Source organism: Cibotium barometz, chromosome 55, assembly GCF_041138505.1.
Source record: "Cibotium barometz isolate CiBa-2024 chromosome 55, ASM4113850v1, whole genome shotgun sequence".
Lineage (NCBI taxonomy): Eukaryota > Viridiplantae > Streptophyta > Polypodiopsida > Cyatheales > Cibotiaceae > Cibotium > Cibotium barometz.
This window is the reverse complement of record NC_141100.1, coordinates 33,539,912-33,562,334: the sequence shown is the minus strand read 5'-3', so window position 1 is coordinate 33,562,334 and position 22,423 is coordinate 33,539,912. Positions and strand designations below refer to the sequence as shown.

General features: G+C 44.8%; 1 protein-coding gene and 2 pseudogenes across 4 annotated transcripts in view; 1 reads left to right on the top strand and 2 right to left on the bottom strand.

Annotated features, from left to right (window-relative positions):
• LOC147607642 (protein NARROW LEAF 1-like) overlaps positions 1-17,051 on the top strand; it is a 51,314-nt gene extending 34,263 nt beyond the window's left edge. The window contains exons 3-6 of one of the 2 annotated variants that reach the window (XM_086790432.1): positions 2,329-2,472; positions 2,554-2,794; positions 2,890-3,390; positions 16,754-17,051. In XM_086790432.1, coding sequence (XP_086646558.1) covers positions 2,329-2,472; positions 2,554-2,794; positions 2,890-3,390; positions 16,754-16,917 — 1,050 coding nt within the window. In that variant the 3' untranslated portion in view covers positions 16,918-17,051. Of the gene's footprint in view, positions 1-2,328; positions 2,473-2,553; positions 2,795-2,889; positions 3,391-3,686; positions 12,726-16,753 lie in introns of those variants that run through there. The other variant, XM_086790431.1, reaches the window with a different exon arrangement.
• A 471-nt stretch (positions 17,052-17,522) lies between these two features.
• On the bottom strand, positions 17,523-19,576 carry LOC147607641 (mannose-1-phosphate guanylyltransferase 1 pseudogene; annotated as a pseudogene). Its single transcript, XR_015264759.1, has 2 exons — positions 19,556-19,576; positions 17,523-19,380 (listed from the first exon to the last, which is right to left on the bottom strand). The product of XR_015264759.1 is annotated as a mannose-1-phosphate guanylyltransferase 1 pseudogene (transcript).
• LOC147607640 (mannose-1-phosphate guanylyltransferase 1-like) lies at positions 19,456-22,054 on the bottom strand (annotated as a pseudogene). Its single transcript, XR_015264692.1, has 4 exons — positions 21,831-22,054; positions 21,692-21,754; positions 21,395-21,554; positions 19,456-21,182 (listed from the first exon to the last, which is right to left on the bottom strand). The product of XR_015264692.1 is annotated as a mannose-1-phosphate guanylyltransferase 1-like (transcript).
• Positions 22,055-22,423: the final 369 nt, after the last annotated feature.

The window sequence follows — 22,423 nt, the reverse complement described above, 5'->3', positions numbered from 1 at the left end:
CTGATTAGTATGTGCGTGACTTGGATGTAGGCTTTGCTCAGGTGCGGACAGCCATTGCAAAGTCACAAGACAAGCATAGAAGGGACATGCAAGTCAAGGAAGGTGATTGGGTATTGCTGAAAATTGAGAAAGCTAGGCTTCGGAAGAGGCCAGGACGAGAGAGATCATATCCAAAGCTTTCTACTCGATATTATGGACCCTTCAAAGTGGTGGACAAGATCAATGAAGTGTCCTATAGGCTTGCTTTACCATGTCATTGGAAGATTCACAATGCTTTTCACGTGAGTCTTTTGTGGAAGTATGTGGGGCTAGATCCAAAAGAGCCTGTCACTCACAGAAGATCTGCGCAAAATTGATGAACTTGAGGAGATCCTCCAGTGAGAGCAGACTGTATTTCACAAGGAGAGAAAGCTACCACATGGGAAGCTTTCCAGGAGATACCTTGTGAAATTCAAAAACTATTTACCCATTGATGCAAAGTGGGTAGATGAGGACTATTTTGTTGACTACCCACAGCTTTCGCAGGCATATCTTAAGGCTTTTCAGTTGAGGTCAACTGTTTAGAAGCCGGGGAGATGTCACCATTTGGTCCATCTCCATTTCTGGAGCCACTTCTATGGGATTCTCACTCCATAGAGCGGCCAGATTTATACCATGTTTACATGTGGCCAAGCCAATGCCTCGTGTGAAAGGGTTAGTTATCTTGTGTCACATGGATGGGAACTAGTTTTGTGCCATCGGTGTGTGACTAGTATTGTGCCATATGGATGGGAGTATGTTTGATGCCACCCGTGTATGACCAGGATTGCGTCTTATCCATGGGATTGTCACTCCATGGTAGGACTGATATTTGTGCCGACCTTGTCTATGGGATTGTCACTCCATAGGAAGGGCCGAGCTAGGATGTGTGTTTTGCCTATGGGACCGTCACTCTTAATGTTTATAAGATTGGATGTTCACACACATTTAAATTTTGTCCGGACACTTTCTAGTGTGGGTGCCCATGAGCTAAGCTTTGATTAAAGTTTAATAATATTTTAAGCATCTATTGCATGGGCAACTTCTCTTTCGCCACACGTGGAAGGCATTGAGGGGGGTGGTTGATGAAAGGGAGGCGATTGCAGAATTTGGGAAAAAAAGTTGATTTTTTGGGTTGTTGTTTTTGGTACCCGCCTCTTGTGCTACACCCGCTTGCTGTACTAGCATCTGTACTTGCCTACAGAGCTTCTCCCGCCTATTGTACCAGCATCTGTATCTGCCTGCAGAGCTGCACCTGCCTGTTGTACCTACATCTGTACTTCCTGCAGAGCTGTACCGCCTATTGTACCTGCATTTGTAGAGCTGTACCCGCCTGTTGTACTTGCATTTGTACCTGCCTGCAGAGTTGTACTTGCTTGTTGTACCTGCATTTGTACCTACTGAACTGTACCTATTGTACTTGCATTTGCACCAGTAGTACTTGTTGTACTTGCATCTATACCAACAGTACTCGCTGTACCAGTAGTACTTGTTGCTCTATCGGCTGTACCTATTTGTACTTGCTGCTTACACCAATTAGGAGTACACAAAAAGGGAATGATCTACTCTACTAAGATTTGAATTAAAACCTTTGCCAGGTATTGGTTTCTATATTTTATTTCAAATTTAGATAAAAATAAGTTAAATGTTGTTTTTACAAGTTTTGTGTAGGCAAGGTTCACCTCTAGCTGCCTACACCTTAGTAGGCCATCGGGATAGTGATTTTTCCCATGATTGCCCTGACCATGCCCTCACCTTTAGAGGAGCCAGTGAAGGTCTTGTGGGTATGATGAAAAACAGGGAGCAAAGCTGACTTGGGAGCACTTGGTATTTCTCCCACTGCGGCGCTTCACCTTGCCAGACATTAGTACGGGCGTGCCTGTTGGTGCACGGTCCCGGAAGACCAGTGAGGGTAGGTGTTCACCCAGTGAAGGTGGGGAACTGCCTGTGATTTGGACTACTACGACAATTGATTCTTCATCGACAAAATCTTATTGTATTTCAGTTGTTCTCACTCCATGTTATGGAGGAATCTAGCCATGAGGCCCATGAACACTTGTACATATAAATACTCCAAGAAATACAAATTTTATTGAGGGGGGGCCGGCCCTTTCTGGCCCCAGTGATGGTGTAAAGTGTTCTTGGACATTTTCAGTTTTAATGTTGTTAATAATGTCCATTGTTGGTAATATTTAAGTGATCTAAAAAGGTGTATTTTGTCTTCCGATTTGTAGGCCTCCTGTAGGGAGCGGTTACAAGAATAAAAAAGGATTTAGCAAGGGCTTCTTATTGTATGGTCATATGTTGCAGGGACCTGGAGGTGTTTGGTGTGATGTGGATGTGGTGGAATTTTCGTATTATGGAGCACCAGCAGTCGCTCCCAAGGAGCAGGTTTACACAGAATTGGTGGAGGGCTTGCGTGGAAATGACCCATGCATTGGTCCAGGATCTCAGGTATGAAGCTCTTTAATCAACTGCACAGCCTGTGATCACATACGTATTTTTTTCTGTTTGAGTGAGTCATGTCTTGATCAGGTTGCAAGTCAAGAGACCTATGGTACTCTTGGAGCCATAGTGCAAAGTAGAACAGGAGCTCGCCAAGTGGGCTTCTTGACCAACCGGCATGTTGCTGTAGATTTAAATTACCCGAACCAGAAAATGTTCCATCCGCTGCCTCCAAATGTGGGACCAGGGGTTTATTTGGGCGCTGTGGAGAGGGCGACTTCTTTTATTACAGATAAGCGATGGTATAGTACCTTTGCAAGTGTGAATCCAGGTTTGGTCCTTGTCCTTATCTTCTTTCGAAATATTGTCTGCTTTGTTGATGAGTCGTGTGTGGTGACTTTCATGGTGGTTTGCAAATTGTAACAGAGACATTTGTTCGTGCTGATGGCGCTTTCATTCCATTTGGAGACAGCTTTGATCTGTCCAGAGTTACCACCTCTGTGAAAGGTGTTGGTGACATGGGAGATGTTACCATGATAGATCTACAGGCTCCCATTAGCAGCATAGTGGGGAGGCAAGTAGTAAAAGTTGGTAGAAGCTCAGGGCTAACTAAAGGTAGTATTATGGCGTACGCTCTTGAATGCAATGATGAGAAAGGCATTTGCTTTTTCACAGATTTTCTCATAGTTGGAGAGAACAAGCAGGCCTTTGACATGGAAGGGGATAGTGGCAGCCTCATATTGATGGTTGAAGAGGGCAGGAAGAAGCCTAGACCTGTGGGAATAATATGGGGTGGCACAGCAAATCATGGACGCTTGAAGCTACAGAACGGACATGGGCCTGAGAACTGGACAAGTGGGGTGGATCTTGGACGTCTTTTAGAGTGCCTCCAACTTGAATTGATCACCAGTAACTCTGCATTAGGAGGTAATCTTTAAGTACTGAAATCTCTGCTTGCCTGTGTTCTCTCCAACTTTCTTGTCTTTCAAATTATGATGCACATACTCACAGTTAAACATGCCATCGGTGGGCAGTGGGGGAGAATCCAACCTACTACTATGCCCAACACCATGGTGGCAGCATCTTGAACCAAGGAACTTAAGGGAATAATCACAAAAGAGAAGATAATTGAATGATATTTCTAATGTTGGCCTGCTGCTTTTTCTGGTAAAGGCTCTCTGTACTCTATAGACTTGAACCAATGTCTTTTGTTTTTAAAACAGAGGCTTTTGAGAAGCAGACACGGTTAGCATCCAGGGCTTCAGCTGTAGAAGAGTGTTGTTCAAGGTCTGTTGGCACAGTAGAGGCTAACCAGCCTTCTGCCTTTGAGAAATCTCCACTCAAAGTACAGAGCCGAACTTATCAAGTGGCTCATGGAGACGTGGGTTACCTTGAAGACCTCGGGAGAGTGGAGATAAACCCTGATGATGTGACTTTAGCTCATCCAAGAGGTCTTGATGGGGAACCTATTGACTTCATGAGAGAATTGGATTTTGGAATACGCCATGTAGACATGAACAAAGAGAATGAACACCACGAGGATTTGTCGGCCCTAAAGAAAGTTGGCAGTGAAGAACTTTCTTTTGGCCTTAATCTTTCTGATAAGGATGCTAAGCACAGGCGACTATGAGATATTCAAGGCGTTTAAATTGTTTTCTTCTGTAAAGTACATCACCTGAATGTGCCTTGTAAAGTCAGAGTTTTATAATATTGAAAAAAAACTACAGCCCCCCCGCGCCGCGTCGCACCGCACCCCCCCCCCCCCCCCAACCCCCTCCTTACCCTCCTGGCCTTGCCCTTCAACACAAACATGCCAAAGTTGTACAGCTGACAATAAAAGAATCTGCTTGCATTTATGTAATGCTCTTGGTAAACTTCAGATGTTTTGTTGATGGAAGGGAGAGTTGCTTTTGAATTTGATGGGGCCTACGAACATGTGGAATGAATGTGAAAGGTCCCTTAGGTGGACAAATAGGCTAACTCACAACATCAAAGGGCAAGATAAATTGCAGCAAAACACCCAAGCACTTGATGGGTGGTCGGCTCGTGTGTTGACAAAATGCAGAGGGTTTCTTCTACAGCACAATGAGCATTGTAAACTGTGCAACCAGCCCTGAGAGTGCACTCACCTTCACACTTTCTGAAAGCTATGACAAGACGGATGTCTGTAGAGAGTACCCCATGGTTGCATTGATTTATAGCAAGTAACCTCCATTTGCACATTGGTTAAAGCTTGTATTGTTGCAAAGTGTGTGGATTTTGTCCTCAGTTGCCTTCCCTGTTGGCATGAGGGATAGGATCAAGTTTTTTTATTTTTTAATTTTGGTGGGAGGGGGTTGGCTATACAATTCACTATTACGTTAGTGAGTTGTAAGGCATTTGGAATCACTTTTTTCTTCTACCGTTGGCTTTGGTGCATGAAAGTGGGTCCCGTGCATCATGTAATTGCTGTATCTTAAATATACTACTACATTTTTTCTCCTTGGGGGACATTTTTTTCAATTATATCATGCCACTACAGTATCCTTCGTGACCCCTCTAAGTTTGTGCTCAGCTTTGGTGATGAATGACCTACATCCAGGCTATGCACTCTTAGGGAGGTGTATGCATGTAGTGTTTGCATTCATGGTGCCAGGATGGAGCATGTGCAAAGAGAGAGATGAAGGATCAAGCCATGACAATGGTGGATGGAGGATAGCCATGGTGAGTCTTTGTGTGGAGAGAGAGAGAAAGAAAGATATATTAAGTGTCTGCTAAAGACCCAATGGGCCTATGAGACCAAAGTGAACGGAAATAAAACAGAAACAAAACAAAACTATCTCATTGGAGTGATACAAAACTGTCCGTGTAAATTTCATCATGGAATACTAGGAACATGAAACATGAGAGGAACATCAACCCCCATTAGATGGTATTCTCCAAAATGTGAGGCATGGGGCTAATGAGTATGGCCGAGAGGTCTCCCTGAGCTATGTCACATGGAAAGGTAGCTCGATGGCGATGGAGCATGTCCTGGATGTGGAGCTTATGAGAGAATCGTGTGGTTGACATCCAAGGGACCGGGGGAGTTGGGCATGTTGGAATGCGGAGGCCCGGTCCGAGGTGGCGAGGTGGGTCTGGAGCAGCCCAAGATGGTTCCACGGGATCCATTGTATGGGTGTCCTCCTCTTGAGTCCGGAAGAAGCTAGTGATGGTTGGATGGTTGGCTAGCGAGGGAGGGGTCCGGGTGGCTAGGGCCGGCTCTCTCAAGGAAGTGTCCCTATGTCTGCGAAAATTGAGCAAGAAGAGCCCTAGGCAAGGAAGTCAATGATCTTGGGGAGTGGGCGAAATCCCTCATGGAACAAACAGTGAAACCAAAGGGATTAGAGTGGTGGAGGTTAAGCGCGTAGTCGCGCGAACACTATTGGGATGGGTGACCTCCTAGGAAGTGGCCTCTGATTTCCAACATGGTATCAAGCCAGGGAGGGCATGTTGGGATGTTGTTAGCGGTCAACTTGCCAATTCCTCTTGATGGAGCTGAATGAAGGCCGAATGCGTGTATGAGAAGATGGACAAGCTTGTTGCTGACATGCCAGGTCTAATCACGGGCCAAAAAGAAGGCTGTGGGGGTAAATCGTAAGGGTACCAACCGTGACATCATTGATAGTGCGAGAAGCCTCTGAACCCCGTATCATCAGAGCCTCTAGGTACCCTACGTCCTAGTCGTTGAGGGAGGGTGTTGGAAGGTCATGGCCTAGCCGCCTACATTCCACATGCATAGAGTCCCAAGAAATGGGGGGGCCATTCTCATCCCCTCTCCACCAATTTTCGTGGCTTGGAAGGGATTAGAGTGGTGGAGGTTAAGTGCGCAGCGGCGTGAACACTACTGGGATTGGTGATCTCCCGCCGGGAAGTGGTCCCTGATTTTCAACAAAACCTCCCATAGAGCATAATCGGTAGATCCTCTCCCCCTTGGTCTCCGTACGAGCTACGTGTCCTAAGAAGAGTTGGTATAACTCATCCTCTTTTTGAGCATAGAATTCCCGTTTCTTGCGTTGGGTGAGGCGTTGAGAAATTTGTTGCGCTTGGCGCTTTGTGATTTGCCCAATCCATACCTCATGCTTAAGATGGGAGTGTGTGGCTTTGCATTTGTTAGCATGCCAACAGTTCTAGGGCATGGAACTACAAGGTGGCTTGGTGGTAGACCGTCACGTGGAGATGAAAGAAGTTGTGGTAGATGTGTGGAGAATGGTGGTGAGCTGTGATGCGAGGGTGGGAGTTGGTGGTAGATGTGGTTGGAGTAAACAGGGTCAAGCTCGTGATCAAAATGAACGTGGGTGTAGTGTGAGATGGGGAATGGTGGTGGGTGGTGTAACGAGACCATGTGGAGCTCCCAACTCCAAGAAATGTCTCCCATACACCGTGACCTCCTCACGGTCTTGTGATGATCTTTGTAACTCCGTGTCAGTGATGTCCAGCTCCTGTAATCTGATAGAGTGGGACCTACTAACTCCCCATCCAAGCGTTGAAGTCCCCGAATAGGAGGACTTTCCTAATTGTGATGAGAACTCCATAATATCCCCATATAATGGTAAGAACGGTGATTGGCCATGCTGTGTGGCGTGAGGGGCGTGGCTCGGTGCAAAATAACACATAGCAATGTCAATGACTCTGTCCCCGGTAAGCTATAGCCGCACCAAAAGATACCGTGCATCCTCTTTCTTCCGGATGATGTTGAGAATCTATTGGAGGTGGGGTCTTAAAAGGACAGCTACCCCTCCCGAGCCATGTACTCCTTGATGTGCAAGTCTCGCCTCGGAAAGCTGACTCCCACTCATACTGGGCTATGTATGGCTAATCCCTTTGAGTGTTCTGATGAGTCTCGACATACAAAATGACATCCTTGCTTGTGATAATCTCGCTCAAACCTTGTGGATTTGAGCATAGGGTGCCATTGCATGTAACATGCAGCTGAGTTATGCATGATGAAGGATCTTGTCACACAAGTCTCACACCGCCTTATTTATCCTGAGTTTCGCGAGTCTTCAGCAATCCATTTTTATCACTTCAAACTTTAAGAGATGAGAGAGAGAGATAGATCTGTACACCTTATTGGGTCCCAAATTACCCACTGAAGGGCCTCCTCCTATTGCTAGGAGTATTTGCTTTATTATCTTTGACGAGAATGAATGAGGACTGACTTCGGACTGTAGATAAGCCAAATGCAAGACCTTTGAAAGACCAAGAGTCGGGTTGAACTGTACACGGCTGTAGAAGCACCAATGATGGCCGATCTCAAGCATATGCACTCTTCCAATGGAATGTAGGAAGGCTGCAAATCTGAGGTTGAGAGAAGGGACTGATTGGGATTGTTCTAGGTTGTGTGTATATGTGGAAAATGAATGAATGAATGCGTTTTACCTTCACCAATAGGGCTGTAGCAAAATGATGGTATGTATGGATGCTAAATTCTGCATAAACGCAGGTTCTGAAGCGCTTCCTTCCTTGGCTGAATATGGGCTGATGTGTTTGCTGAAGTATGCTCTATATGCTCAAGCGATGAAGCTCCAAGTGGCTGAAGACTGAAACGCTTGAAGGCTGATGATGATGAGATGGTATGAATGCTGCAAGGCTGAGCTATTTATATGCCTCTCATGTGTAGGTTGGCTGGCTGAAAGCTGGCGGACTGCAACATGTCTTGCATAAATGGATAATGTTGATAATAATATGGTAAAAATGCCAGATAAATGCTATAAAATATGGAAAAAATATTGGATGATATTCTGAGTCTTCTACAATGATCTAGATGGTCTATATCCATATGGGATGAATGATATGCAAAATGCAGACATGATCTGATGCACACCCTAAGACTTCTACTGACTTCTATATGCATGAATGATTCTCTCCAAGTGGGTTAAGGGACTTTGACTGACTGATTGACTCTCTAAGGTTGAGGAATGACCTACGTAGCTCATGCCTAACATACCTTGGATTGAGGAGTACAATGGGGTCACGGCATACAACAAATATCAAATCCTAAAGGATTGTACTGCTATACAGTGTTGCACTGATGGTGAGCCATCTTGTCAGTATGCACTACAATGCAGAGTGCATGTGACATTGTAGTTTCATATTGCTAACCTCAGGTGTTTGGTGTCATAGACCCCGCTTCCCTATTTGGGATGGTGCTCAATGATAATGACCGTGCCAGCTTTGTAGATAGTCCACTTGCCTGCTCTAAGGCCTCATGAATTGTCACCATTGCCTCACGCTAGTGTGTCACTTGTGCTGGGGTGAGATTATCCCCCGTGTAGACTCGTGTGCCCTTGAGGGAAGCCCATTTGTCTAAGAAGGCTTGTCAGCTTGGTGGCATGAGTAGCATCAGGGAATCTGATGATGAGAGGCATATCCTTCCTTGCCCTTCATGTATCTACAAAGGTGGGGGCAATCCCATCCACTCCTATCATCTGGCAAAGCGTCGTGGTATTTGCCTTGCGGGAAGCCCCCACATGTTGTTAGCATATATCATCTCTTGTTGGTGGCTTTTCTGGTGTTTATGGGGGACATTTCTATGCTCAGGCATTCCCCATATTTTTCCCTATTTTATGGGCCTTTGATGTGGGTTGCCCACCCATTTTATGGAGTATTTCACCTATTTTCAGGTCGTGTAGGCCACTAGGGGGCAGTTGGCCAGCTCATGGAGTATATATATGGGCTTCTGGCAACAACCAAAAGGTTTGTGATTATTGCTCCAAATAGGGGCACTTATGGCGACAATGCTGGAGTCGCATGCAGGACTTGAAAGGGAAGTCAAAAGGACAAAGGGGCAAGTTCAGCGACCAAAGTTGTGGAGGAGTCAGCTTTTGTCACCTCGATTGATCTCGGGTTTGAGACACCCCTCCAGTGGTTGAGCAGGCTCTTCCTTCTTGTTCCCACTCTCCTCAACGGATTTTGGATAGCGGTGCTACACAACACATGACTTATCGCAAGGATTGGCTTGATGAACTGCAGCAATGCAGCGTTAGAGTTGCCATTGGAGATAACTCTACTGTCCCCATTCATGGCGAAGGGACAATGCCCCTCATTCCGGATGGCAATGGAGGGAAGTACACCTCGAGAGTGCTATAGGTGCCAGATTTAGGATTTCATCTCCTTTCTGTACATGAGATTTGCAAATCGGAGATAACTCTACTATCCCCATTCATGGCGAAGGGACAATGCCCCTCATTCTGGATGCCAATGGAGGGAAGTACACCTCGAGAGTGATATATGTGCCAGATTTAGGATTTCATCTCCTTTGAGATTTGCAAATTGGGCACTAAGGTGGAATTTATGGAGGACTAGGTGATCATTCGGGACCCTCTCATTGACAAGATCCTTTGGCAAGGCATCGAGGACCATGTCCTCTACAAACTCATAGCTCTTTACTCTCACATAGGTACCCGCACAGGCGACCTTTGGCATGCTAGATTCGGACATCTTCATTTGGAGGCCTTGCGAAAGCCTTTTTGGGAGCAGCTAGTGGATGGATTACCAGATGTTGGCACATGTGAGGGCCCTTGTCACTCTTGCCTCAAAGGGAAACAACATCGGGAGGCCTTTCCAAAGAAGGGTGCACGGCGAGCTACAGCACCTCTGGAGTTGGTTCATGTAGAGTTGTGTGGCTCAATTCGCACTCCGTCTCTTGGTTCTGCCAGTTATGTTTTTCTCTTGGTTGATGATTTTAGCCGGTATACATGGGCCTATTTTCTCAAGTCCAAAGATGAAACTTTTGAAAGATTCCAAACATGGAGTCTTGGTGGAGAAATAGTCGGGACACTCTGTCTTGACATTCCGAACCGACAAAGGCGGCGAGTTTACTTCTCATCAATTTAACCAGTATTGTGACCTAAAGGGAGTTTGCCAACATAGGTCCTCCTTCAGAGAACAACGTGGTGGAGTGGAAGAACCGAATAGTGATTGAGATGGCTCGGACTATGTTGGAACATAGGATTCTTCCTCAAAAGCTTTGGGCGGAGGCAGTTGCTACTGCTGTTTATATTCTTAATCGGTCCCCTAATACTAATGTTCCAGGACAGACCCCCTTTCAAGCTTACCTCGGTAGAAAACCCACAATTTCTCATTTTCGGGTTTTTGGGTATGATGCATTTGTTCATGTACCTGCTGGTGACAGGGGGAAGCTGGATGCTAAGTCCAAGCATCATATTTTGGTTTGTTAGCTCATAATGTAAAGGTTATCAGCACTACAATCCTGTAACCTCGAAGATCATCGTTAGCAGAGATGTGGTGGAGACTTCATCTTCCGTTGTAGAGGGGGCTTCTTCATCTTTAGGGGATGATTCGACTCAGCATCTGCTTGGTTCCTTTTGCTGGATCCTCCCGTTCCTCTTCCTCAACTTGACCCGGCACGTCCTCGAGCACCTAAAGCGGAGGAATCATTTGACATTATTAGGAGGAGGAGATTTTGGTGGGTGCTCCACAATAGGCTTCATCTTAGGAGTAGGATTCGACTTCTAAGGGGGGATCTCAGATTCCCAATTGGTTGTCGGGACTCAGGGGTAACACAGTTGCCTTCACCTCCAGTAGGGGATCCCCGTTGATTGGAGCGGTTGCGTACCACGACATCATCTCAGGAGAACTTGTGCGTCAATTATGCACTGATGTCACACATCCAGAAAGGCTCGGAACCTACTCATATTGGGGAGGCGCTTTCCAAACCGACTTGGAAGTGGGCCACAGAAGCGGAGCTCGACTCTATTGAGCGGAATCAAACTTGGGAGTTGGTTCCTAGACCGGAAAAGTAGAAGGTGATTGGTGTCAAGTGGGTCTATAAGATCAAGTACAAATTGGATGGGACTCTAGATAAGCATAAGGCCAAGCTTGTGGCCAAAGGCTATTCTCAAAAAGTTAGCGTGGATTTTGATGATACCTTTGCACCGATTGCTTGGATGGCGACCATACGGACTGTTCTTGCTCTTGTTGCACACTCTCATTGGCCCATTTTTCGGCATTCCTCAATAGGGAGCTAAAGGAGGAAGTTTATGTGGAACAGCCCTCGGGATTTCAGGTTCCTGGCTCCAAAGGTATGGTCTACAGGCTGAAAAGGGCCTTATATGGTTTGAAAGAAGTCCCTAGGGCATGGTATCAGAAGATTGATGCTCTCTTTCAACATAAGGGTTTCAAGCGGTCGGCGGCTGATCCGAATCTCTACATTTATCCCGAGAAAGGGTTGTATACACTCATCATTCTCTATGTGGACAACTTGATCATCGTAGGCAGCCATGTAGCACACATTGCTTAGACAAAGGTTGCCCTCAGTCAAGAATTTGAGATGATATATCTTGGGTTGCTTCACTTCTTTCTTGGATTGGAGATTTTTCAGCACTCAGATGGCATATTCATCTCATAGCAGCGGTATGTTACAGAGCTGCTGGAGGCTTTTAGGATGATAGATTGTAAGCCCATCACGAGCCCATGGACCCCGGCATCAAACTTTCCTCTTATGGATCCGATCTAGTGGCATATACACTTCTGTATAGGAAACTGGTTGGTTCCTTGATTTGGTTGCTCAACACAGCCTGATTGTGCATTTGTGGTGGGAACTCTTAGTGCTTTCATGCAGGCAGCGGTACTTGAAAGGTACCAAGGATTTTGGCATTTTCTATGGAGAGGGAGCCACTTTATGTGGTTGGAGCGACTCTGATTGGGCTGGAGATGCGGAGTCGCGACAATCCACTACAAGGTATCGCTTTACTCTTGGATCTGGAGTCATTTCGTGGATGAGTAAAAAGCAACCTACGGTGGCATGTTCATGAAAGAGGCGGAGTATCGAGCTACTTGTTCGGCAGCTTGTGAGGTGATTTGGTTGTGGTGGCTACTTGAGGAGATCGGTTTTCGACAACAGCAACCTACCCTTATCACATGCAACAACCAAAGTTGCTTGGCTATTGCATGCACGGACCAAGCATATAGAGATCCAATACCACTTTGTGCGGGAGCGGATTTTGGAGGGAGTTGAATATTGTCCTACCCAAGACAATGTTGCAGACTTATTCACCAAAGGATTATCTCAGTCATCTATCGGCGTTCATGGCAACTCCTTGGGTCTTGGGCCATCCCCAGGACTTGAGAGGGGGTGTTAGCATATATCATCTCCTTTTGGTGGCTTTTCTGGTGTTTATGGGGGGCATTTCTATGCTTAGGCATTCCCCATTTTTCCCATAATTTTTCCTATTTTATGGGCCTTTGATGTGGGTTGCCTACCCATTTTATGGAGTATTTCACCTATTTTTTGTGAGGATATCCGCCATCGATCGATGAGAGATATCTTTGGATAGTGATGTGTATGATGCTTACCTTTGTTGCTGGAGTTTTCCTCCTAGATGTTATCCATTAGGAGCTCCTAGTACCGTACTTTTCCTCATAGTTGTTTCAGTTTCAGTTAGTTGTTTAGTTGTTTTTAGCTTTTCTTACACAGACATTGTATCAGATCCACCAATTGTTGTAACCTTTTTGGTCTCATAGGTCATTTTGGCCTTCTGAAGACATTAATATATCATTTCATTTCATTTCTCTCTTGGAGCTTCAACATTTTTGTCATTCGTCTACATCTTTCCACTGCCCTCTTGACACATGTAGCCCCCGCACTTGCACATGGAGGGCCCTATCCTTCATGTGTTCTCCTCCTCTTGAGTCTTATGTATGATGCTCTGTGGGGGTTTCTGCTTCTTCACCACGTCCACCCAATCTTTCTTGGTGGTCTGCAGTTCTTCCCCGCAACTTATCACTCGCAGCCTTCAGCTGCTCCAGGTCCGTCCTTAGACCCTCCTCTATATTCAGTTCCCCTTCCTCCGCTGCATGATCCTTGATAGTAGCCTTTAGGGCTTCCATTTCTACCCAGAGTTCCCCTATCACTCCTATCACTGGGGCGGCTTTTGGCATTGCTTGTTGTTGCATAAAGAGAGAGAGAGAGAGAGAGAGAGAGAGAGAGAGAGAGAGAAATGAAATGATATATTAACGTCCTCAAAAGGCCAAAATGACCAATGAGACCAAAAAGGTTACAACAATTGGTGGATCTGATACAATGTCTGTGTAAGAAAAGCTAAAACAACTAAACAACTAACTGAAACTGAAACAACAACTATGAGGAAAAAGTAAAAGTAAAAGTAAGGTATTAGGAACTCCTAATGGATAACATCTGGGAGGAAAACTCCAGCAACAAAGGTAAGCATCATATACATCACTATCCAAAGATGTCTCTCATCGGTTGATGGCGGATATCCTCAATGTCCTCCATGGTGAGTACTCTGACTGGATGTCTCCCATGCCGTGCTAGTATGGTCTTGATACTCTGTTGTAGTCTCCGTCGGTGTCGGGATGGGCCTCTCATCTTGGGGCGCCTGGACCGCCCCAGTTCTATAGCCCGATCAATCAGTGTACCTCTGGTGCGGCTATACTCTGAGCCTAGCTTCAATGCCTGCTGGCCTGACTGCTCAATCTCTGGTCGAAAGAAGTCTGTAATTTGCCTCTGTAGGTGTCTCTCCCTCTCTGATCCCCTCCCTCTCAAGAGACCCTCTCTATGTCTACGCAGCTCCAGCAAGTATAATCTGAGGCATCTCTGATCTTGGTATCTCATGACTTTGGAAAGTGGTCCGAAAGCCTCTCTGAATAGGCAGTGAAAAGGCAGTGAAAACGGCCTCGTATCTCATAATATACTGGACAGTGACATATGTAATGTAACTTTGTCTCTGGCTCCATCTGGCACAACTGACGAATCCTGGCCTCAGCTGGTACTCCTCTGAATCTGCCAGTCTCAATCTCTAGCTGGTGTGAGGATGTGCGCATCTGACCAATAGCACACCGTATCCCATGAGAAAGATGAGTATCCATGTAGCTGGGTCTAATCACAAACCCATCCTCCGTGAGCTGGAGAAGATGATCTCTATAGAAAGCCATCTTCGTACCAAGCTCGTGTGTTGGCTGTATCTATGTCCTCCTAGTGTCCAGCTGAGTCAAGTCCTGCCTGATAAGTCTGGTAATCTCTGCCCGTGTGAGAGAGAGGGAGGGTGCATCTAGGGAGTATTGAAATGGAGGTAGCCTGTCCATACTAAAGCCATGCAGTTGGAACCAAGCTGTCATCTGTACATACCAACATGATCCGTCTCCCTGTGATGCCAACTGTCGTGAAGACTCCAGGGCTAAGCGAGCATATCTGTCTCTAGGGAGAGCCCAAGTGCTATGTATAAAGGAGACTGATCGAGTGAGTGCCTCTACTACCAATGGGGGGGCAGCCATCTCTGCACGGATAATATCATGTGGTACGGAGGCCTTGGCCCTAATCATCCAGGAAATCATAGAAACCAAGGGCCTCTCCATACATCTCCATCCATCAGTGCTACCAGCTCGGCTGTGGTGATCCACTGAGGGTCCCCATATCTCCACTCCATACAGCATGGCTGAAGTGACCAAAGTGTCAAAGAGCCAGAGCTTTGTTCGAGGTTCCTGAAACTGAACCTGCGAACACATCCTCTCTAGTCTCCCCAATGCTGCATAAGCTCTGGTCAATCTGGTCTCCGCTGATCTCCTCAAGGAAAATAGTGGGCCACTAGAAGCCACACCAAGGTAAGTATATGCATCTGTATACTCCACTGTCTCCTCACCATATGCAAAGGTGGGTACTGACCTCCTAACCCACTGTACTGTGGTGTTAAAACACCATCACCTTGGTTTTACCAAGGTTAACATACAATCCATTGTAATTAGAGAACCTTCCAAGTACATGCTTTTATAGGCATCAAGCCTTATCTTCTAACCTAGACTTTAATAAGGGTTGTTCACACCGATAGAGGGTGTTCACAACAGCCAACTCAGTTCGATGCAGATTTTGTTGTGGAAGGCAATGGTGTGAACAACCCTTATTTTCTAACCTAGACTTTAATAAGGGTTGTTCACACCCATAGAGGGTGTTCACACCAGCCACATACCCAATACCCTCCTTCGGAGTGATGAGAGCATAGTTGTCAGGTACGATACCGTACGGGAAAATATGGTACGATATAAATTTTTTTCTTATCGTACGATAAAATACAGTGTTAAAAAAAAACTTATAAACTTAAGTATTTCCAAGTCCAAATATGGAGTATTTTAGAAAGGAGGGAACCATCATAGTACAGAGGAGCTCAAACAACCATAGATAAGTAAAAGAAAGACAATTTCCTACCAAAAAAAAAAAGAAAATTTGGGGAAAAAATTATTTTGGAATTTTTTTTTTCTGAAAAAATCGTGCGAGTACGTATGGTATCGTACCGTACAGTATTCCGTACGATATAAGCCGTCGTATGCCGTACGGAAACAACCCTGGATGAGGGTGATGCCTCGCGAATGTAGCATGGCTCAGTGTGAAGGATTTAGAGGACTCGTACGGTATTCCATATGATAAGCCGTCGTACGCCGTACGGAAACAACCCTGGATGAGGGTGATGCCTCGCGAATGTAGCATGGCTCAGTGTGAAGGATTTAAAGGTCAAGTCCTGGCTGAGAAGAAAAAGACAGCCTACATCAGCATTCCAAAACAACCCCTTCTTACTTAGGAGGGTAAAGAGGGAATGATGGAGCATTACAAAATGAAACACAAAATATTTAGATTTTGGGGGACTTCTCGGGCAAAGAACCTATGACTTCCTAGGCAAAGAACCTATGACTCAAACATAATAGGAAAAGGATAACTTTGGAAGTTTTAAGGCTTCCCCTCGATGGTGAAGAGTAGTCTCTTTCGGTGACATTTCCATGCCAGTCTGATGCAGATTTTGTTGCGGAAGGCAATGGTGCCCTACTGTAGATGGATGGACATTCCATGGCACTACAAAAGATCCATTTTGATGTAAGAGGCTTGATTTTGGAAAAGCCCTAAATTTCTATGGATGCAGAGGCTGCAATTTGGGGCAAGAGGCTCAATTTTGAAAAAAACCCTAAATTTTTGGTGAACGTTGGTGCTGTTGGGCAACTTCATACAATGACCAGCGGCGAGCTTAAAGCTGGTGTCTTGAACTGAATGCTAGCCCTCTGATGTAGCATCTGTTGGACAGCTTTGTGATGTGTGTTTATGCTTCTACAGGCTGGTTAGACCTGTAGGAGTTGCGTTTTCCACCAAGTGAGCATCAGATGCTTGTGTTTTGTTGTAGGGCAGAGAGAGAGAGAGAGAGAGAGAGAGAGAGAGGGGAGATTATCTTCTGACCTAGACTTTAATAAGGGCTGTTCACACCCATAGAGGGTGTTCACACCAACTCACTCTGAAATGCCCAATATGTAGATCCCAAGATCAGAAGGGAGGGTGTGGATATTGTAGAGCCACTCAACCAGACTTTGAAGGTTCAGTCTGCCATACATTATGAGCTTGAAAATGACAAATTGGTGTCACAAGGGTACGCTAGGTACTTTTTTTTTTGGCTTATCGACATGACACCAAAAACATAATGGAAAATACAGAACAGTGTACACATTGACATGCTACATGATTGCTGCATGGCTTGACACTTTCAACACTTCTTAATGATTTTGTTCAACAGTCAGCTGTCCATGCAACTTCAAGGCCCTTGCTGATCAACTCACACACACGACCCTACAGAATTGGGCCTCTGCATGCACCCAGTTCGTTTTTGGTAAATGGGTGAATGTGTTCAAGGGACAGTCATGTAAGTTCAGTTTTGTCGCTTATAACCACTGAACATGGGTTCAAATTGTGAGATTGTTTGATGCCTTCAACTACAATTTGACAAAACAAGGCTGAAAATGTGGTATTGTCATATGCACTAAAGGACTTTAATAATAACTATTAGAAAGCACTATGTGTGGTGACTGCCGTTTGCCATGCAAAACTGAAATGCATTAATTGCTAGTGAGCCTTTTGATATGCAAAATTGGAAACATTAATTGGGACAACGTGGGCCTCATTAAGCTTATGAAATCATGTACTGATTGTGCAATGACACTTTTCTTTTTGCACCTCCTGTTGAGACTAGTAGTGAGTGTGGCATTGAATCACATTACAGTGAATGGGGTTCCAAACATTTATTACTTGATAGTTACTACACAACTGACTAGGCAAAATGTAAGAGTGTCTCACATTTCTATTGCTTTTCAGTGAGTAATATAAAACATGTTACTAGCGAGAGATGAAAAAACACACAATAAGATTTGATTCCTTTGTTCTCTTCTTTCTTGTCCATAGATGTAGATCTTTTGTGAATCAAATGACAAGAATTTATGTTCTGTACTACATATTTTAGTGACTCTCTCAAATTTTTCAATGTAGTTGGAGACAAACAGTCTGAAAATATTTTAGTGACACCCACAAAATTTTCAATGTACTTGGAGACAAACAGTCTGAAAATATAACATTGATTGGGAAGGGATGATCCTACACCAGCTACCAATCTTATCTTATGAACCTTTACTCTCATATTTTCACTAGACATCCTCAAGGCATTTGAAAATCTTCAACTTGATTATGATCCCACTGTGCACATAAGGCCCAGTTCACAAGCTTCAGGACATAAGGTTTGTGAGGTACTCTAATGAAGATGTATGAAGTCTAATGTTCAACCTTGGCTTTAGCCTCTCAATAGAAAAGGGGAAGAGTGCCTAATGGCAACAAGCTTTAAGCTCATCACGATAAGACAACATAGCACAATGATAGACTATTGCCAAGGCTGCAGCCTTGGGAATAGAGAATCATCGCAAAAAGGATTTGCGCTTGGAAATTTTGCCCATTTTATTAGTAGGCATGAAAAATTCTCTCTTGATGTGGTCTTTATTTTTGGCCCCCTTGGTATCATAACACAGCTACAAAAGATTGAATATATGTGTTATGGGTTCAAAGGCCAGGTTCAAATGAATCTGGGTGGAAGGGATGTTGGAGCAAAGGGCCGCACCCCCTGCCAGGCTGGGCTTGGGCCTGATCATCTGAGCTGCTACTAGGCTGCTGGTGTTTATGGAGTTCTTTCTTTATCAAGTCTTCCTGGTTGGCTCTTGTTATATGTAGTGTCCAGGTGATGTGACTTCATGAATCTTTTTCCAATGAGAATGTGGAGTTTCTGTGCTTGCCAGTATACATTCTTAGAAAGTAAGTATGGTGGCAGAGAAGTATCTTGCAGGGCTTGTTCCATCCCATTTCTTATAGAGCCCTACAAGCTTGGACAAGGCTTGTATAAGTACTCCCTATACAGTGCAGCAAAGAATCAAGCACAAATTTAGTTTATTCGAAATGGTTTTGCTGTTTTGAACCCATGGAGCACATGACGATCTCTGGCTTCAGGATACTCGATTTGATCTCCTTGTGGGGTAACACCACCCCACCGTTGCTGTAAATCTCATCTGACAAATGCACATCTTCTCCCAAGACAGTCATGTTCTCCACTCTAGCCCACTGCCCAACGGTAGAATGCCACCCAACTATGCTTACTGAGATGCAAGCGTGCTTTTTCACCCTCGCCCCTCACCCCCTACCTCAACCATGCAGTTCTGCCCAATCGACACTTCGGGACCAATCAAACAACCTTCCCCTCTATCTGGGCGCTCTCATCAACCATCACATTCCCCACTATATTTGGTCCCTTTGCCACTTTCTCTGGAGCATTCCTCTGCGGAAAATCTAAGTAAAGATGGAGACCTGTTATGTAGTCTCTTGGTTGCCCGATGTCCATCCAAAATCCTGGCAAAACCATTGCAAAAAGCTTCTTTTCTCGAGCAATCTTTGGAAACACTTCCTTGTCAATCGATGTGGGTCTCAACTCAATCCTATTAAGTACTTCGGGGTTTAGAAGGTATATTCCTGCATTGATCTTGTTTCCTACAAAAGCTTGTGGCTTCTCTACAAACCATTGCCTTGCCTGACTTGTCATCCAACAAAACAATTCCGTACTTGCAAGGTTCATCCACCTGATAGAGTCATGCATAGATCAAACCTTGAGCTCAATGCCAAGAAACAAAACCCATAAATTGCAAACAAAAGAAAAAAAAGATCCTGAGACGGCTATTCTATTTGTGCGCCACATTAAAATGAGAAATGACATTGATTGGGAAGGGATGATCCTACACGAGCTACCAATCTTACCTTATGAACCTTTACTCTCATATTTTCACTAGACATTCTCAAGGCATTTGAAAATCTTCAACTTTGATTATGATCCCACTGTGCACATAAGGCCCAGTTCACAAGCTTCAGGACATAAGGTTTGTGAGGTACTCTAATGAAAATGTATGAAGTCTAATGTTCAACCTTGGCTTTAGCCTCTCAATAGAAAAGGGGAAGAGTGCCTAATGGCAACAGGCTTTAAGCTCATCACGATAAGACAACATAGCACAATGATAGACTATTGCCAAGGCTGCAGCCTTGGGGATAGAGAATCATCGCAAAAAGGATTTGCGCTTGGAAATTTTGCCCATTTTATTAGTAGGCATGAAAAATTCTCTCTTGATGTGGTCTTTATTTTTGGCCCCCTTGGTATCATAACACAGCTACAAAAGATTGAATATATGTGATATGGGTTCAAAGGCCAGGTTCAAATGAATCTGGGTGGAAGGGATGTTGGAGCAAAGGGCCGCACCCCCTGCCAGGCTGGACTTGGGCCTGATCATCTGAGCTGCTACTAGGCTGCTGGTGTTTATGGAGTTCTTTCTTTATCAAGTCTTCCTTGTTGGCTCTTGTTATATGTAGTGTCCAGGTGATGTGACTTCATGAATCTTTTTCCAATGAGGATGTGGAGTTTCTGTGCTTGCCAGTATACATTCTTAGAAAGTATGGTGGCAGATAAGTATCTCGTAGGGCTTGTTCCATCCCATTTCTTATAGAGCCCTACAAGCGTGGACAAGGCTTGGATAAGTACTCCCTATACAGTGCAGCAAAGAATCAAGCACAAAATTAGTTTATTCGAAATGGTTTTGCTGTTTTGAACCCATGGATCACATGACGATCTCTGGCGTCAGGATGCTCGATTTGATCTCCTTGCGGGGTAACACCACCCCACCGTTGCTGTAAATCTCATCTGACAAATGCACATCTTCTCCCAAGACAGTCATGTTCTCCACTCTAGCCCACTGCCCCCCCCAACAGTAGAATGCCACCCAACTATGCGTACTGAGATGCAAGCGTGCTTTTTCATCCTCGCCCCTCGCATAATGATGCACCTTGAGAGCCTCACCCCCTACCTCAACCATGCAGTTCTGCCCAATCGACACTTCGGGACCAATCAAACAACCTTCCCCTATCTGGGCGCTCTCATCAACCATCACATTTCCCACTATATTTGGTCCCTTTGCCAGTTTCTCTGGAGCATTCCTCTGCGGAAAATCTAAGTAAAGATGGAGTCCTGTTATGTAGTCTCTTGGTAGCCCGATGACCATCCAAAATCCTGGCAAAACCATTGCAAAAAGCTTCTTTTCCTGAGCAACTTTGGAAACACTTCCTTCTCAATTGATGTGGGTCTCAACTCAATCCTATTAAGCACTTCGGGGTTTAGAAGGTATATTCCTGCATTGATCTTGTTTCCTACAAAAACTTGTGGCTTCTCTACAAACCATTGCACCTTGCCTGACTTGTCATCCAACAAAACAATTCCATACTTGGAAGGTTCATCCACCTGATAGAGTCATGCATAGAGCAAACCTTGAGCTCAATGCCAAGAAACAAAACCCATAAATTGCAAACAAAAAAAAAAAAAGAAGATCCTGAGACGGCTATTCTATTTGTGCGCCACATTAAAATGAGAAATGATTCTTGTGATAAGCATGTCCTTAACTGCATCCATGTAACCTGTAGTGATACACAAAAACTCAATGTCTGCACATAAGAGAGCATAGAAAAACACACCCTTGACATGCAACTCAACATCGTGCATAGTGAGAGAGAACCAATAACTAGAATCTAGCAAAACATGCCCTTTGCAGAATGCACCTGGACTACGTCGTTATTAAGGACGAAGAAGGGCTCGTCAGATCCGTCTGTGAGCTTATCTCTGGCAGGGCCCAGCTGTACCCATTGGCTCGAACTCTTGTGAGCACACGATTTTGATGCCGAGCCGGGTTTCAACTTCCTTCAGGAAGCCCAACATTACCTGCATACACAACCCAAACATCCATGAAAGTCACAATGCAGACAACATAATGCTAAGATTCTTGGTTGAAAGCTTCCCAATGCGGGTTTAGATCTGGGGAGCAAAAAAAGCAGCACAGAAGAAAAAAGGCAATGCACCTCTGGCTGGTAGTTAATTGCAAGAACCACCTCCTTCACACCAATGGACTGGAGGGCCTCGATCTGGAGAACATCATCAATTCCCCAACAAGGGGAATGCAAGCAGAAATCACATGGTAATTAGAGTGGTTTTCATTACCTGATGGGCAAAATCCACCGGCGGTTTTGGCAAGCTCAATGTGAGAGGGCGGAGCCGGGTGCCAAAACCGCCCACCAATCTGAGGCCCTTCATGGTTTCAAACTCAAGAAGAAAGCCTTGCAAATTTGTGTTTTGTGTGGACACCACAACTAATTTTTTAAATGCCCTTTCTTAATCATCTCTTCTTTCTTTCTTTTTTTCACCCAACCAATGGACTAGTTTTTTTTTTCAATGCTAGTGTACTTAAATTAGATGCCTTGAAAAGATTCCAATAGAGTTGTTTCACATCAATGGGCTAGTTGGAAATAGTCCCTCATGAGGTAGTTCATCCTCAACATTTAAAAATTCCACCTCAAATCCTTGACAGAAGGGGAAAAAAAACTTTCTTCAAATTTTTTCAATTAAGTTAGGATTTGGCTACTACTTGTTCAAAATAACCAATTTCTCTTCAATTTAAATCCAACCTCCAATGCCCCCGTGCCTATCCAATCTTGCCAAATTTCAACATAAGTCTTTGCCTTCGCCAATCGCCATGCAGGATTGATTGACAACCTTGCTTGTTTGATCATTTGCCCACGTGACAATGGACACAT